General features: G+C 39.5%; 1 protein-coding gene across 7 annotated transcripts in view; it reads left to right on the top strand.

Moving 5' to 3' along the window:
* Positions 1-17,462, top strand: part of ASXL3 (ASXL transcriptional regulator 3) — a 196,072-nt gene that overhangs the window by 82,996 nt on the left and 95,614 nt on the right. For all 7 annotated transcript variants that reach the window (XM_047698328.1, XM_047698330.1, XM_047698334.1 and 4 more), the window contains 3 exons: positions 1,499-1,620; positions 13,547-13,664; positions 14,638-14,757. In XM_047698328.1, the coding sequence (XP_047554284.1) occupies positions 1,499-1,620; positions 13,547-13,664; positions 14,638-14,757 (360 nt within the window). The remainder of the gene's footprint in view (positions 1-1,498; positions 1,621-13,546; positions 13,665-14,637; positions 14,758-17,462) is intronic.

The following is a 17,462-nucleotide window of genomic DNA, read 5'->3' as shown; positions in this document are numbered from 1 at the left end:
AATTATGGGTCTGGCCCTGACTCCCAGCTCTGCTATTTTGTTGACTTTGTTACCGTTGGCAAGCTGTTGCGCCTTTCTGAGCTCTAGTTTCCTCTCTCCAAAACAGAGACAGTACCTTAATGTCTTGCAAGGAAGCAGCAACGATGCGGCAGGGATGAAATGAAATCACATATGTAAAGCACTTGGCATTAATAACTAACAATTACTGTCCGAAACTTGTTCCTTTTGTTTGGTCCTCAGTAACTTGATTACTTTCTGTCTTAAAACAAAACTTGACTCTTTTCCCCCAAAATTCTCCTTCATGAGCCACATTTTTATTTCTAGGCAACATGTGCTTGAGTCTATCTAAAGCAGCTTGAGTGTTCTCAACACTGTGCACGTGCATATGCTTCCATTTTTGACTAGAATAATTTTTACTCCTCCACCTGCCTCTAAAGCTCAGGTCAGAATCTTCTCAAGTTACTGTTCCTTCAAAAATTTTCTTGGATTAGCGTTAACCCTGGTGCCCTTAAAAAGTCATATTTTGAGCTTTTCCAATATGTTCTCAAGTTATTTTTTTCCATCTAACTTCCGCTTGCCTCCTGCCTTTGACATCTGCCTCCATTCTGCCCCCAATCACAGCACTTCCTGACTTTGATTTTCCAAATAACACCTTCCCCTCTGGTGTGCACAGAAGAGGGCCTGCAATCTCTCTGTGGCCAGAGTCCAGCCTCTTCTCTCTGGTGGACAGTTTGAGGGCTAAAGATGAGTGCTGGCCATAACCCAGGTTCCACAGAGCCACAGGTGAATGTGGGCCCTTGTCACCCATGTCAGTGAGACATTGGTTCGTCTAAAAAACAGCTTTTTGAAGAAAATGTCCTCTGTAGAATAGGCAACAGGAAAGTTTGATTCTGGTAAAAGTGGGCAGATTATATGGTTCTCTGCAGAAAGCATGATGTTCTTGAAAATACTTGCCTTAAATTGACCCCCAGCATCTTGGCTTTTATTTTTGCTTCTCCGTGATAGATGACTTGGCCCATAGGACAAGACAAACATGTCCCAGTAGGCCAGGAAGTCTATAGAAGGAGGGCTGTTAAATGGAAGAGCACCAGGGCCGTTGGTAGATTTGAAACACAGTTTCATGAATTTACATTGTTTCTTCAAAAGACTGTGCATTGCTCAATCTGCATATTCAGATTTGGAAAGTATCTACTGACTCCCAAGTCTTAAGGCAGATATTATGCTCTTTTTTACGTCCGCACAATAGCCCTGTGGGATAGGAATTAACATCAATTAGTGGGTAAGGACACGGGGTATAGAGAGGTTACATGTAACTGTGACCACACAGTTATTAAGCGATCCGTTCTCTCAAATCTAGATATTCTTCTTGTCACTGTGGTATTTGGCTTTATTTTAGGTATCCATTTTCAAATGGAGAGAAGCTCCAAGTGAGTTAATTACAGTGGATATAAAAAAAGGAATTCAAATTAGTAATACCATTATCTCTCTCTGTTTCTAGTTTGTGCGAAGCAGGTAAACGATGAAGCATCTTCCACTCGAGATTCAAGCCTCACGAACACAGCGGTGCAAAGCAAGTTAGCGTCTTCCTTTCAGCAACACACCAAAAAGGCTCTGAAACAGGTAAGAGAGCTGCTGTTCGTTCTTTGTTCGACCTCCTAAAAGTAATGGGTGTGAGGTAAAGAAGGTAAAATCCGCAGGAACATAGCAGCCAGAGAGCAACAGAGGTGTCCTGAATTCAACTACTTGCATTATACTCATACACTAATTTTACTCCAGGCGAAAAACGAGGAGAGGCTCGGCTGAGAACTTTAATGTAAAATAGAAGAGGGAAAATGTTCTTGGAGCCATGAAAACTTTCATATTACGATTTTCTTGTGTGAGGTTTATAGTAAACATTTTGGGTTCGTAAATGCATTGCATATCTTGAAAATACTGTCTCTGGGGTCTCATGCTTAATAGTTGATATAAAAAATAAACACATAATTTCTTCCTTGTGACTGAGACGCATCAAGTTATGACTAGGAAAAAGAGTAGTTGTGGCTTACTGTTATCAAGAATGTCTACCAGTGAGCGTTTGGTGCTGAATGGAGGTTAATCGTGCAATATCATCTTGATACTACCTACGTGTTCTTGATCTCTGTGTCCTTGCGCCAAGGTGGTGATGGGAGGGAATGGTTGCAAGGTTGGCTTCTAGGTTCTGAAACACTCCGGTTTGAACTCCTGCAACTCTGGGCAAGACACTTCTCTCCTCTGAATCTCGAATTTCCTGTCTAGAGAATGGGGGAAATAATAGCACCTTTCACATGGGAACAATCCGAGAGAAGTCTGTGAGGTGAGATGTCGAAAGCACATGGCAGAATGAGCGACCCCGACCCCTAACAGCCACTTAGTAGATGTTAGCTATTGCTGCCACACCAGTACATTCCGAACTGGGCGTGGAAGACGAGGAGACGATGCTGTGCTTAGATGGGGACACTGTGTGATGGTAATGTGCTCCATAAGTGGAAAGCTTATGTATGTGACCGTTCATGTGAAAATTCATGATTTTCCCTTGTTTAACTGCCTTCCTCTCCCATATTTATTTTGCTCTTTCTATGACAGCCCCCCTCCCTCACATCTCCTGCAGACCCTGACCAAGTCTAGGAATAGAAGTACCATTCTCATGATATATTTATAACAAGGAAGAGGAGAAATGTTTTTAAAAAATTAATTTTTTTAAGTCTCACTAACCTGTAAAGCTTCTTAATATCCTATCCAGTTTCCTAGACAGCCCCTACCTTCTCCTCTACTTCAAACAAGGAAACTTAGGAAAGAAACTCAACCTTTTTGTACTGAATTACATTACTTTTCTATTCTGTATTAATTATTGAAATTGCAGTATTTCCTTTCATTGGTATTATGTATAAGGTAATTAGTGTTACATCAAATAATCTTTGATGAGCTTGCCATTTATATCTTGTATGATGTTTTAGACCAAAGAACAAAATTGAGTTCAGTGCTGAGATCCCTTTTTAAGTGATGAAATAAAGGATGGATGACAGTAGGGAAGTCCAGGAAAAGGCTTCTTCAGGTGGCAAATGGAAGTCCAGGAAAAGGCTTCTTCAGGTGGCAAATGGAATGCAGATAATAAAATACTACCCAGGAGAGAACAAAGGATACAAAGCTGGATACCGGTACTTGTAGCATTTTAAAAAACATAGATGCAGTCATAAATGAAAGTCCTACTTCTGAAGGGCAGTGATTTAGAAAATGTCTACACCATGAAATATTCCTGTATGTAAACAGGCATAGAGATAAAAATTCAGATCTGTGTCTTGTCATGTCTCACTATTTTTTACTTTCTCCATTTTGGTTTCATATCATTTAAACATTTTTTATAATGATTAACTTATTTCACAACTTTGAGTTAGTATTTTTGTGTGTTGTTGCACAGCATGTGTTCATGGAAGGTGCCACTTGCTTGCTTAGGATCTAAGCCTCTTTTTAAGAAACCTGTCGTATAAGCTTCTTAATGTCCCAGAAGAGCTGTGTAGTAATTTCTTAAAACTTCATATTGTATAACCAAATAGCAAATTAGCTACTGTGGGAAGATGGCATAAATATGTAGCAGATATGCTAATGTTTGATTAATAATCAAATTCGTATTGGAAATTCATTAGAAAAAAAGCTGCTCTTGCAGAATTTTGCCTAGATTCCCTGTAATTGCTGAGTTTCTTAAGACAGCATTTCAAAAATTGACTGAACACGAGGCATTTTAAATTGTAGCAGCCTCAGCAATTCTGCAGCTTTCTTTTCTTTTGGGTAGTTGAATGGCTACGGCCATGTAGAATTCTTTGTAAGTGTATATATATATACACATACGTGTACATACATATGTATGTGTTCTCTATTCATAAATATATGTTTTGTGTGTATGTATGCGTGTATAAATCATCTTATGAATGTAGGGCCAGCCGAATGACCCTAATGACAATTACATTAGCTGACATTCAATTTTCTGAATTCTACACATTATGCTCTGTATTTTATATATACCGTGTCATTTGATCCACATAGAAATCCTTTAATGTATGTACGAGTATTCCCATTTTTCAAGTGAGGGAAAGAAGGCCCAGAGAATTTAGATGACTTGCCCACAGTTGTTCAGCAAGTACATTTTGGAGATGACACTTGAACCCAGAATCATAGTTTCAAATTCTTCCCTCTTAACTGATACTGCCTTTTAGCATGTGGTCTATAATATGATAGATGAATTTTTTACATTATCTCTAGAAATTTACATTCTTCAGCATTTGTATAATGTAAGAAAAGCAATACAGCATAATCATTAAGAATATTATTTTTGAACACAGACTTGTGTACAGTTTCAGCACACATTACTGGCAGACACTCAAATATATCAATTATGCCGCTCTTATCATTTTGCTGGAAGTGTATTGGGGGTCAGTCAGCCTTTAGTAGTTTGGCTGTCCATAGGCCAGTGTACAGTCTTAGAAAGAAGTAGGTGGAGCTATGGTGAGGAAAAAAAAAAGAAAGAGGTACGTGGGAAAAAAGAGAAACAAATCCAGTAGCTTTGTGAGCCTAAGTGTAGTAAAATAATAATAATAAGTTATTATTATTTATTTATTATTTTATTTTATTTATTTATTAAAATAAACCCTCAGGCATTGGGGCGCCTGGGTGGCTCAGTGGGTTAAGCCGCTGCCTTCGGCTCAGGTCATGATCTCAGGGTCCTGGGATCGAGCCCCGAGGCGGGCTCTCTGCTCAGCAGGGAGCCTGCTTCCTCCTCTCTCTCTGCCTGCCTCTCTGCCTGCTTGTGATCTCTCTCTGTCAAATAAATAAATAAAACCTTTAAAAAAATAAATAAATAAATAAACCCTCAGGCAAAATAAGCCAGACATAAGTTCTCAGATCTGAGGCCTCCATACCCACTCAAATTATGTTGCATAGAGAGTGGGTCCTTTTACTCGGCAATACTGCTGATTGCAGTGTAACTACAGTCTGGGCAACATGGAGGCTAGAATGTCCCTTGACTACTGACATAGAATATTTTCATTGCTTCTAAATATTTGGGTCTCTTTTACCTTCTGATCATCAAAATGTTAGTTAACATTCTATGCTCAATATAGTTGCATGAATAATATATTGTTATCGTGGTAGATTTCTTTTTCCTGAATACGCGTATTCCAAATAAACACATTCAGAGGCCTCCGGAGAGTAGCAGCTTGCTGATTATTACCTTGTTCCCTGACTTCTTTCCACCTTGTTATTTTAGTTATAATGATCCTAAAAAATAAGAAATGATTAGATTTTGAATTTTAAAGAGGAAGGATTAAGAAAGATTAAATTTTGGAAGTTTTGAAACAGCAGAATCAAATGAAAGATTAGGGAAAAGGATGAGTTCTGTGATGATGGGATGTAACATGGTGTAGAAAAGAACCTTTCTATGTTGTTGCTGTTGTTTCATTCGACTTAGTTATTTATTTAGGGTGGTAGAATTTATTCATAAAGTTGCAGGTATTTTGCCCTCTCCTCTTATCACAAAGCAGATATGGTGTTGGTATTTTGCTTCAGCTTTGTATGTTTGACCAATACCATGAAATTCCAAAGGTTATGTTGCACGATAGCAGTTTCTTGAACATGGGCGTTGACATTTAGCCTGAGAACAACAGTGCAAGTTGGTAGTGCCTGACTCAGCCAACTGTTTTCTATGTGTGTATTTCTAATTATTTTAGCATTCACAGCATGTGATATTCTCCGATTTTTCAGTGAAGGGCTTATTGCGTTCAGTGCATTCTTAAGTTACATTGTTAGTGTTTTTTTCATATTACAATAAAACAGGCATTACTTGTTTATGCAAATTCCAAGTTAACACAAATGCCTGTGATTTTAGGTTTTATTTTTCATTACAGTAGAAATGAGAAACCATTCCAATTTTTTTAGAGTTATCTGACAAGCTTTCTATTGAAAAAATAAAATGTATATTTAAAGGGTTGACTTTTTTTGTTGTTGTTTCTTTCTTTTTATAAGAGACTATCACAATACATGTCTAGAGAAAAGCATGCTCAGCCCTCATCTTTTGATTTCTTTATTTTTGCTTAAAGCCAGAATTATAATTGATGCTTGATAGGATCTTTACTTTTACCTGACTGGTTTAGCTCTGTTATATGTTTCCTGTAAAAAATAAGTTTATTTCCAAGTTTAAGCCTATAAATTTCTTTCATACTGAATAACACCTGGAAGTATTAAGCTTGGTTAGTACCATGTTCTCTGTGGGGTTTGGTCGTGTTGGACATTAAAGACGTGGGCAGCTTAAAGGTACATTCCTTCACAGTAGACTGCATTTACACTTGCCTTCTTCTTGTTTAAGTTGTTTTGTTTTTAAAGATTTTATTTGTTTATCTGACAGAGAGAGAAAGAGAGAGAGAGAGCTGGTGCTCGCATAACGTGGGGAGGGGCAGGGGGAGAGGGAGAAACAGATTTCCCGCTGAGAAGGGAGCCCAATGTATGGCTGGATCCCAGGATCCTGACATCATGACCTGAGCAAGTCAGAGGTTCAACCCACTGAACCATCCAGACACCCTGATTTAAGTTTTGATCGTATTTCTTTCTGGATTTGAAATTATAGGAGTTAAAGTTGTTCAATAAGATATTCCATTAGCGTTCCAAACTAGAGCTAAGTCTTGAGTAGTTGGAAAGTAGTTCAGTGACATCATCCCCCTCAAATGAATCTAGACGAATACAGTAAGTCTTATTTATGTAATGTCAGTGTCAGAATAAAACCATGTTACAGATTGAGCAACAGGGCCACCTCTAGCTAATTGAGACCTTTGGTGTGTAATAGAAAAAAACACCTCTCATAGTTTGTCACAACAAAATAAAATCTCCTCTTTCAGGGTAGCCTTATGCAGAGCAAACCTCCCACGACCAGCTAAAGTGACGCTTCTAGGGATGCTTTGGTGGCTCAGTTGGTTAAGCGTCTGCCTTTGGCTTGGGTCATGATCCCAGGGTCCTGGGATTGAGCCCTGCATCGGGCTCCTTGCTCATCAGGGAGCCTGCTTCTCCCTCTGCCTGCCGCTGCCCCTGCTTGTGCTCTCTCTCGATCTCAAATAAATAAATAAAATCTTTAAAAAAATTAGTCTTATTTTCTTAACCTGGTCTTATTTTCTTAATCTAATCATGACTTTATATTTTTCAGGCTGTGGGATATCCAAATTTAAATAATGTTAAATTGCATTTAACTTCTATTATTTGTAACATATAATGTCAAACAGGAATTTTCTTGTTCTTCTGGAATTTTAGCTAAAGCTCCAGGCTGAGGACAGTGGGATAGAAGTATACCTATTGTAAAGAGAGTGCTAGACACAATATCAGAGGACTTAGTGAGAGACGCCAGATGGCCCTGGACCGTCCCCAACAGCCAATATAGAAGATAGCTCAAGAGTCATTTAAAGGAGCATTAATTAAATGGATTTTATAAAACTGGATAGAGCTCTGCTACATCCTCTCTATCTTGGTGAAGGGAGGTATAGTCTCAGTGAGAGGAAGACTCAGAGAGAAACACTAGTGAAGGGTGCAGTTTTTCCCAGGAAGGAAACCTGTTGTCTCACACACTGTTAGGAGGCGCACACACACACACACAAATATATACATATATATATGTATATATATATATATATATATACTCTCTATATACTCTCTCTATATATACTCTCTATACAGTTATAACTAGATAATAACTATATATAAAGTTGTAACTAGATAATAGATATATGGTTAACATCGTTTGTATAACTCGATGACGTACACCATACAAAACTAGCAGCTGGCCTTCTGCCTCCCAAAGATTGTGATGCTGTGACTCTGATAGCACTAGGTGAGTCAACTTTGACCTTTTTTTCTCCTTGTTTTAAACTCTGATCCTGGGGCCCCTAGAAGAAGAGGAAGGAAATGGAGGAAGAGTAAAATCAGGAATCTCTTTGCTAATGCAGTTTTTTGAGCTAAGACATATGTGTAGCCTGGGGAGAGCAGAAAAAAGGCTTCATATTAGACCTCGTATCTTTAAGCCTGGAAATGAGACTGTATAAATACTTGAAGGCGACCCGAGAAGCTATGTGTTCTAGTAAAATATTGTCCAGAAATGAGAAAGGGAAATTGGTCAGAAATGTGTAAGGCCATATTAGGAGAATAAAGTTATTTCTTGATTGCTTCATGCTGATTTCTACCTTTTGAATAAACCACTTACATATTTTAAAGGAAGAAGAGGGCTTTCCTATTTTTATTAAAATTATTTCTAAGAATTTTTATTTATCCTTAGTAATTATTTATTGAGCACCTGGTGAAGCCTAGGTAATCTTCTGGGCACTTGGGGATATGTCAGTGAACACAAAAAAGATGAAAATCCCTGCCTTTCAGAGTCTATATTCTGGGTTGGGGAAGGGAAGAGAAAATGACATTACACAGTATAATATATTTTCCATAGGGGGAAATAAATTCGAGTGGATGGTGGGAATAGAGAATATGGCGGGAAAAGCAGTGAAGAGTGTGTTATTTGAATGTTTATGTCCCCTCAGATTCATATATTGGAATCCTAAGGTTCAGTGTAGTGGTATTGGGAGATGGGCTCTTTGGGAGGTGCCTAAGTTACAGGCATGGAGCCATCATAAATGGAATCCGTGTTCTTACAAAAGAGACCCCACCGGAGCTCCCTGGCCCCTGCCTGCCGTGTGAGGGTACAACGAGGGAGAAGCCCGCAATCCAGAGGGGGCCTCTCACGATCACACTGGCACTGTAATCTCAGGCCTCCAGCCTCTAAACTGCGGAGAATGAATTTCTGTGCTTTACAGGTTACCCAGCCTGGGGTATTTTGATAGAGCAGCCCAAATGGGCTAAGGCCATGAGTCAAGTGTCAAGTGTATGAGGAGGTGAGCCATGCGGTCATCTGAGGGAAGAGCGCGGCACGCATGGAAGAGAATTCAGGCAAAGGCTCTGAGGCAGAGGTCTTCCCAGACTGATCCAGGACCCCCTTCCGAAATTGCTCCAAATGCTCAGAACTATTAAGAAGCCTTTCCAAGGTGTGAGATGCAACATACTTTATGCAGTGGAGCCTGGAAATGTATCCTGAAGCAGTGCATGAAGGCGAAGGACGCTTTTTTGGTAGAAGACACATGGTGCTTTCTCTTTGCTGGGCCTCTGCGGCGTCTTTGGGGCAGAAGTGCTAGAGTGCTCCCTGTAGGCTGTGGGGAGAGACCGGGCTTGTAGAGCTGCCTTTGCTTTGAACATAAATCTCCTGTTCCTAATAAACCCACGGCAGTCATTTCAGGGAATTCTTTTCCATTTCTGTAATCTTCCTAGTCCTTCTTCTGAGCTACCCCAGCTATTTATTCCTTGAACCACCAAAGACCTTTCCTGATAGAAGTCTTAATACTGTCTCTTTCCCTGACCGGAGAGTCTACCATTGTCATGTGGCCAGTTCTTTGTCATTTGGGTTTCATCTCCACTGTCCCCTCTCATGAGATTTTCTTCCCACCCCAGTTACTCTACCTCCTCGTCTTGGCATAATTTTCTTAGTGCTTGTATGTGTGTAAAATTATTGTGCTTATTTTATGTGGTTCCTTGTCAGTCTTTTGCTAAAATGTAAAATAAAACAATCTTTTTTTTTTTTTTTTTTTTGGTCTTGTTCATTGCCATGGATCTGCAGTGTACTACAACAGAGTAAGGCCTCCAAAAAACACACTCATTGCGGAATGGGTCAATTATATAAGAAGTAACATTTATTGGATATTCACGATATGCTACAAATAGTATTAAATACTATTCTATGGATTTCCTATTTAAAATATCTTACCAACACTATTGTATTTGTTTCATAGCGAGATTTTAGCCAAGTAATTTACCCAGCATGCTCAGCCGCTTAGTTCCTTCTTTCTCTGACTCTGCAACCTTGCCCTTACCCATCACCTCACACGGTTATTAAGATGCCTCTGCACCGGTCCCCAATCTTTTGCAGATCAGCACATTAGAAGAGGGGGGTTTTAACACCTGTTGGGCAATGGTCAAACCCATTTATTTGGGGGAGGTGAGGAACATTGGGAATGGTGTGTAGAAGGTCTCAGAGATTGGTGCCCTCAGGCTGAATTTAGCTCAGAGTCATCTTTGTTTTGCTTGGTACTTTGTTTAAAAACAGGAAAAATCACCTTAAAATCCAGTGGTGTTGCATCTCTTGAGGACTAACTGCCTCCCCCATGGGGTGTGTGCTTTTCTCACTTACTTCAACCTCCTCCTCTTTCATGGTCTCACCCCAACGTCCAGAAAAACATTGCCCATTTCTCAGGGGGTTGTGAGGAGCCCTGCAGCCTATGTTCTAGCAATTGATGTGCACCTAGTTGCAGAAATCGAGTTAGACAACCCAAAACCCCATGGACAGTTAGCTTCTTTACTTGCAGGAGGGACACCCTCCAGCAAGAGAACAGGAATCACTAGAACGCATGGGCCGCTGTACCACCTGCCTCACGCACACGGCAGGTGCCATAATTCTCTTGTGCGGAGCCCACTCTGTCCCACACAGCTTAGCGCCTGTGCATTGTTTTCTCCACCTCCACCCACATTCTGATCTGCTTGGAAGCTGTCCCTTGTCTCCAGAGTCAGATAAATCCTGCTTTCTGGGAAGTGAACTGGAATCCTCAGGTTAGCCTGGAGTAACTGTGGATCACTAACTGTGATCGAGATGCCCCTTCAGATAACTGGCCTGGGATGCTCCTCAGGTTTGCCGAGCAGCTCTCTACTTGAACTGCTCTGACTAGTCTCACAGGAAAAAAAAAAACGACCTCCCAGCTTTTGCTGTCTGCCCCTAGAAATGTTATTCAGGGTCAAATGGAGTGCATGTTTTTCAGAAGTAAAACAGAAAGGTATGCATATTTTAAATACACTTAAGACAATTTTTTTTTATAAGGTGGGCATTTAGTTTCGGTCACCTGTGGATACGTTGCTTCATTTTAGCATTTAAAAAATACTGTATTTAGGGGCTCCTGGATGCCTCAGTGGGTTAAAGCCTCTGCCTTCGGCTCAGATCATGATCCCAGGGTCCTGGGATCAAGCCCCACATCAGGCTTTCTGCTCAGTGGGGAGCCTGCTTCCTCCTCTCTCTCTCTGCCTGCCTCTGCCTACTTGTGATCTCTCTCTGTCAAATAAATAAATAAATCTTTTAAAAAAAAATTTAAAAAAATAAAAATACTGTATTTAAAAATTGTTGTCCAAGTTTCTGAGCAGGAAATACATATTTAGAAAAATATCATTGAATGGTCTCTATATTGATTAGTGTTCCTCTATCCCTACCTTGGCTCCACCTTGATGCTATGGGTTGTTGTTGCCATTATTATTATTATTATTATTATTATTATTATTTTAAAGATTTTATTTATTTATTTGACAGAGATTACAAGAAGGCAGAGAGGCAGGCAGAGAGAGAGAGGGTAAAGCAGTCTCCCTGCTGAGCAGAGAGCCCGATGCAGGAATCAATCGCAGGACCCTGAGTCATGACCTGAGTCGAAGGCAGAGGCCTTAACCCTCTGAGCCACCCAGGCGTCTTGTATTATTATTATTATTATTATTATCTCATCTCTGTCATGGTTTCTTTCTGTCCAACTACTAATTTGTCTATAGTACAGTCCTCCCAGCTGTAAAAGTTGAGGACAGAATTTTTATCACTTTAATAATTATTTACCACAAGTGCTATAAAAAGACTTGTCATCTTTATGATTCCAGGTTCTAAGTAGGCCCTTTGTTATTTTACCACTTTTTTTCTTAACCAGTATTTTCAAATATGTACCTACCCACCTTAACATAAAATGAATGCTTTTAAAATATCCACTTGGATTGCCAAGGGAAGAGGTTGATGAGCATGATGTATAGCCTCCTAAAAGTTAATCATTCTTTGTGCAAGTTTTATTGTCTTACGGAGTGGGCAAAAATGGACTTAATCGTAATATAAGGCACCGTGTTGCCTCGTTCTGTTTTATTGTTGGACTGATGGGTTAATGTCTATAAAGTGCTCTGAGCTCTTCACCAGGCTGTGGAGATTTAATGCAGTTGTGTACACCTGGAGGAAAGAAAGGGTAAATGTCTTAAATATTTGATAGCATGCATGCGCTCATTAAATACATTATTGACAGCAAGCTGAAGGCAAGGAGGAGGGCATTTTGTTCATTTTTGTAACCCTTGTCCCCCACCCAGTGCCTGCTACTTTATAAAAGCTCAGCAGATGTCAGAACTGAAGGGAAGTCGCTGTGTTATCCTTAGCCAACAGTATCATTTGTAATGGATTTCCCAAGCCATCCACTTTTCCATCCAATTCTAAATCTCATCTGAATAGGCCTTCTCGCATATAAATGGCATTTAATTTTTTACTTCTGTAATTATTTGATTGCTAAATCTTACGATGTACAAGTTGGACATTCAACTTATACCCTTTGCAAATAAAATGACAGTGCTTCTGACAGCAGGGGATAAACGGGCAAGGCAGTATTTTAGGCGGTTGTGACAACTTCTAGTCGAAGAACATTAATCAGCTAACTGAGTTGTTATAAAATTGGTCAAAATGATACAGAAGCCAGGAATAAAAATGCCTGAGGCTGTCTGTGGTCGGCCTTTTAACCTTCCAAGGAGTTTTAGCATCCCTGTAACTGTGAGTTTAACATCTCTTCAGTTTCATGTGCTGAAGACCCTTTTTATTACAGGTAATTTTCTGTGTAAAGCGATCCGCCGGATAAGCTGTATTTCAGAACTTTTAAATGTCTTTTATTACATTATCATCACAGTAGTTGATTCATTTATGAAACACAAAGCACTCCCATTTGGAGAGATTTATTCTCGTCTCCATCTTTTTTTTTTCCTTCCTGGATTTGCCAGAACACCGTCATGTTCGTGTTCTGAAGGTTAATGCCCAAAGTCAAGCAGACAGAAGCCAAGTGCTGCAAGGTTTCCAAGATTAGGACTGATTCCCTTCACAGAAATAAATGATTCCTGCCATGTTCAGTGATTCTGTGCAGCGCTCCCCACGGCTGAGCGAGTGCGTCAATACCGTAGTCCTTACCTGCCGTACATACTGACGACACTCGGTGTTAACTTGATTGACCGAGCAGTGCACTGGAGAGGACGCACCTGCAAGAGAAGTGCAGACACATCTATTTTTATCCCGGTCTCGAAACATTTATTTTACATTTCTTTCACTTGGGAGTCATGGTTTCAAGTTGCATGGGCTCCCAGGCCGCATGGCTAAGGTAGAACAGACCTTTAAGCGCTGCTTTGTTTTCAGAATTATACTCCAAATGGGCTCAGGTAGCTGCCCTTTGCCAATGCCCGACCGTCTGCTTTTGAGGGAAAATGACATGAAGATGACTATTGAGAATCAGGACAAATTAGTGACTCTGTGGAATTTAAGTCTCTTAAGAGGTTGTATCTAATGATGGGCGAATGGATCATTTAATTCAATTAGGAGAAATCATGTTGGCTATATTTTTATGTTACATTTTATTATCATGTTTTGTAGGCTTTGAGGCAACAGCAGAAGAGAAGAAATGGAGTCTCAATGATGGTAAACAAGACTGTTCCTCGTGTTGTTTTGACACCATTAAAGGTGTCTGATGAGCAGTCGGATTCGCCTTCAGGTAAATAGCTAAAATACCGTATGCTTGGCCAGTTTCTTCCCGGAGGAGACTTCTTCACTGAGAGAGATGTCACGACTTTTCTCTGCAACCGAATAATATTTCTACTTGAGGTTTTGGTTTAAATTTTTTTTTTTTATATACTTTTGACTCTTTCAGTGATTCCAAACTAATAGGGCATTTCGCTCTCAAGAGAATAAAAGGCACCAGCGTGCTCATCATCAAAGGACTTCATTTGCTACTGTCAGTAGGTGTAAGGAAATGTGTGGTACTGCTCCGTGGATTTTTTGTTGTTGCTGCTTTGGCTTTTGTTTGAATGTTGAACTTTAATGGTGGACCACATGCTGGTGTGTAATGCCATCAAAAGCAGTTCTGCCGTGAGTGTGAATTTGTTTTTCAGTCTTCTGCTGCAAAAACCAGCCATCCTTTATTAGTTTCTGTGTTCTGGGAACATTCTTCTCACCTCAGTGCAACCCTGACCTTTTCTTCTAATTTACCTTCTGTCACTTTATCAGCTGTGTACCATTCTGTTTATTATAGATTGATGTTTGCATTTTCTGGTCCTTTTTCAATGTTAAGTTATTTAGAAAGGTATGATCTCTCCTGGTCTCCAAGCTTCTCCTCTTCCTTCATGTTTCTGTCTCTGTCTTGCATCGTCTCTAAATGGTATAGAATTGTCGAAGCTTATCCGTGTGTTTTTACAAAGGATCTGAGTGTTTCTTTTAAAAGCTATCAGATCAGTGAAAGTGTTTTTGACTTCACTATGAGGCCATCTGTTCTTGCTTTTTGTTCTGTTTGATTGATTTATTGGGCTTTTCTCTTTATATCCAGCAGAGGAATCAGATTGTGGCCAAAGGTAGTGAATTAACTTATAGAAAAGGAGATTATATCTATGGTTTTTGAAATAATTTTAGATTTTTTCTTTTCAAGGACAGCAAGAGGAAGATAATGACATAATAACTATTTCCTTTTTTAGGATCCGAATCTAAAAATGGTGAAGCAGACAGTTCAGATAAAGAAATGAAACATGGGCAGAAATCTCCCACTGGAAAACAAACAAGTCAGCACTTAAAACGATTAAAAAAGTCTGGTTTGGGTGAGTGTTCAATAGACTATGACATTTCACATTTTAGAGATTTATATCTTTTTCAATGAAATGATGGAAAATTCTTAGAACATTTTTTTAATGGTTAAACAGGGAAACTTAACAATCTTTCCAGTTTATCTAAACCAAAAAAGATACCAAATAAGAAAATACAGTTCCAATAGATTGGGCTTAAGCATATTGCTGAATTTATAAGTGATATTATTGGGTACAGATAGGAGATTTAAGGTGATCAGTGTAGTCAAGAAATGATCTGCCAAGTCATGGTTTTATCTACCGTGCCATATTTTGTTGCTGCAACTGGGCTACAGTTTATCAGAATATGCTGCATTAGAGGAAAAAATGCAACTTTGGGGAAAGAGTTCATTCAGCCATCAAAGACATTGTCACTGGGGTCTGTTGCCGTAAAGCTGCTCTGCTTTGCTTTTCATCTGTGCTGCTTGAAATATTCAGTAGTGCTTGTCGGAAGAACAGTGTAAAATTGCTGAGAAGTATAGGAGGCACAGTACCCGGGTCCTGTAAGTCCACACCAGGTTTTCTTCTGCTGATTTCCTTCCTGGTCATTTGCCTCAGGAACTCAACAGCAGCATTCAGGGAAAGCGTAACATGAGAATTCGAGACAAAAATAAACCTGTCCAGAGCTGAACATTGTAGTTCTCTCCTGAACCTGCCTTGCTGAATGTGTGGACCTAATGGCTTCACGTCTCTCTCTCAGTTGGTCCACCTCCGAGGAAGGGTCATGATAATGACTGGATCATTGTAACGTTTGTAAAATGGTTGGTAGAAACTCAAAAGTCACTGACCTGAACTTTATTATTGGTTCTGCCACTTACTTTCTTGGCAACTGAGGGTAATTCTGATATGCAGTTCATCTGTTTATAAAATTCAAGTAAGAGTTTTACTTAATTTCTCCCTCTCTATCTCTCTTTCTCTCTCCCTTCCCCTCTCTCTCTACGTATATAGTAAAGGTTTACTATATACTATATATAAAAGTTTACTGATTGCCTATTGTATACCAGGAATTTTGCTAAACCCTGGGAGCATGCTTTCAATAAAAAGTCTTTGAATAGGGGGCGCCTCGGTGGCTCAGTGGGTTAAAGCCTCTGCCTTCGGCCCAGGTCATGATCCCAGGGTCCTGGGATCGAGCCCCGCATCGGGCTGTCTGCTCCGCAGGGAGCCTGCTTCATCATCTCTCTCTCTCTCTCTGCCTGCCTCTCTGCCTACTTGTGATCTCTGTCTGTCAAATAAATAAATAAAATCTTAAAAAAAAAAAAAGTCTTTGAATAGGATTTATATATCCTTAGATAAGATCTCTTTAGGGAAGCAGAATTTATTTTTGTTTTATATTCTTAGTGTGTAGCATAATTACCTCTTTTGCATTATTTCCAAAGCTAAATAATTTTACAATTTTTTGTGTAGCCCAAAATGTATGAATGTGTGTTTGTATATAACCTCACTTACATATATGCTGTTATGTTTTTTTCTAGTCTTTTGGGGGTTGAAAAGTAAGTACTTTAATAAGAGTAGCTTCTAAAATAGAAAACTGTAATGGGAGAGTGATATGTAAAGAATGTACTAAAAAATGCCATGTTATAATACCCTAAGTAATTTAAAAGTCAGTGACCTTCAGTTAAAAATGACCTACTACCAATGTCAGTAAAATCAATGCCATATCATGAGTTTAAAACAAATTCAAGGCACAGGGTCCTCCCTATGTAATTACTTGGATAACTTCAGGATTGGGAGTCAAGAAGAGTGTGTATTATTCCTCGGGATCCTGCCACGTGTTAGGTCTTTAGTCAGGAGCTCTTCTTGTCTAACCACCGTAACCTAGAAGCCCTGCGTGGCAATAACTATCTAACATGTTAAAAATTGTATTGTCAGATTATTTCAGCTGACTTGTTAGCAAATTAAAAAGTTGATAAAGGAGACCACTGTGTTCATTTTAACCTAAACTTTAAGAGAAAAAAAAAGACTGCAAAGTAATGGAATAATGAAGCTACCTTAATGAAGGGATGTAGAAGTGAAATCATATTTACTGCCCATATTTAATGCAGTGGTCTGTGTCTTTTGAGATAAATTACCTCATTTAGTACTGCTACAATTATGTACAGTAGAGTTATTTCCATTTTTCAGCTGAAGAAATTGAGGCCCAGAGGGTGTCAGGGAGGTTTTCTGTAACTGACATGGCGAAGACACTAGTCAGGGTATAGCTAGCTCCGAAGTGTAGACCATTACCTTGGGGGTCTGAATGTCACGTCATCCAGCCCTCAGTGTGGACCTGCAAATGTCACAGAGGAGCAGCAGACCCTCTGTCACGTGACGAGTCCACCACATTCGTTAAAATGCAGGTTCTCTAGTTACATGGAGAAGGGCGAGCTAGCAACTCTAAGATTTCCTGTCTATCCTGTAAAATCAGGCAGATGGAGGAAGAAGATGTGACTTAAAATAAGTCCATTAAGGTTAAAAAAAAAAAAAAGAACCAAAAAACTGCCAAGAGAAGCTGAAGGTGATTACCAGGAAGCAATGGGACCGAGGCCTAAGCAGCAAGCATCGGGAGGAGTGACTTATTCTGCGCTGAGGAAGTCCGTGGTGCTTAGGAAGCGTTCAGTAGAGGCCCAGCACTGTAAAATAAAAAGCGAAAACAATGGAAGAATGAAATTAAAAAAAGAGTCTTAAATGTAACCATTTCTACA

Source organism: Lutra lutra, chromosome 12 (assembly GCF_902655055.1).
Source record: "Lutra lutra chromosome 12, mLutLut1.2, whole genome shotgun sequence".
NCBI lineage: Eukaryota > Metazoa > Chordata > Mammalia > Carnivora > Mustelidae > Lutra > Lutra lutra.
This window is presented reverse-complemented; position numbering and strand designations above follow the sequence as displayed.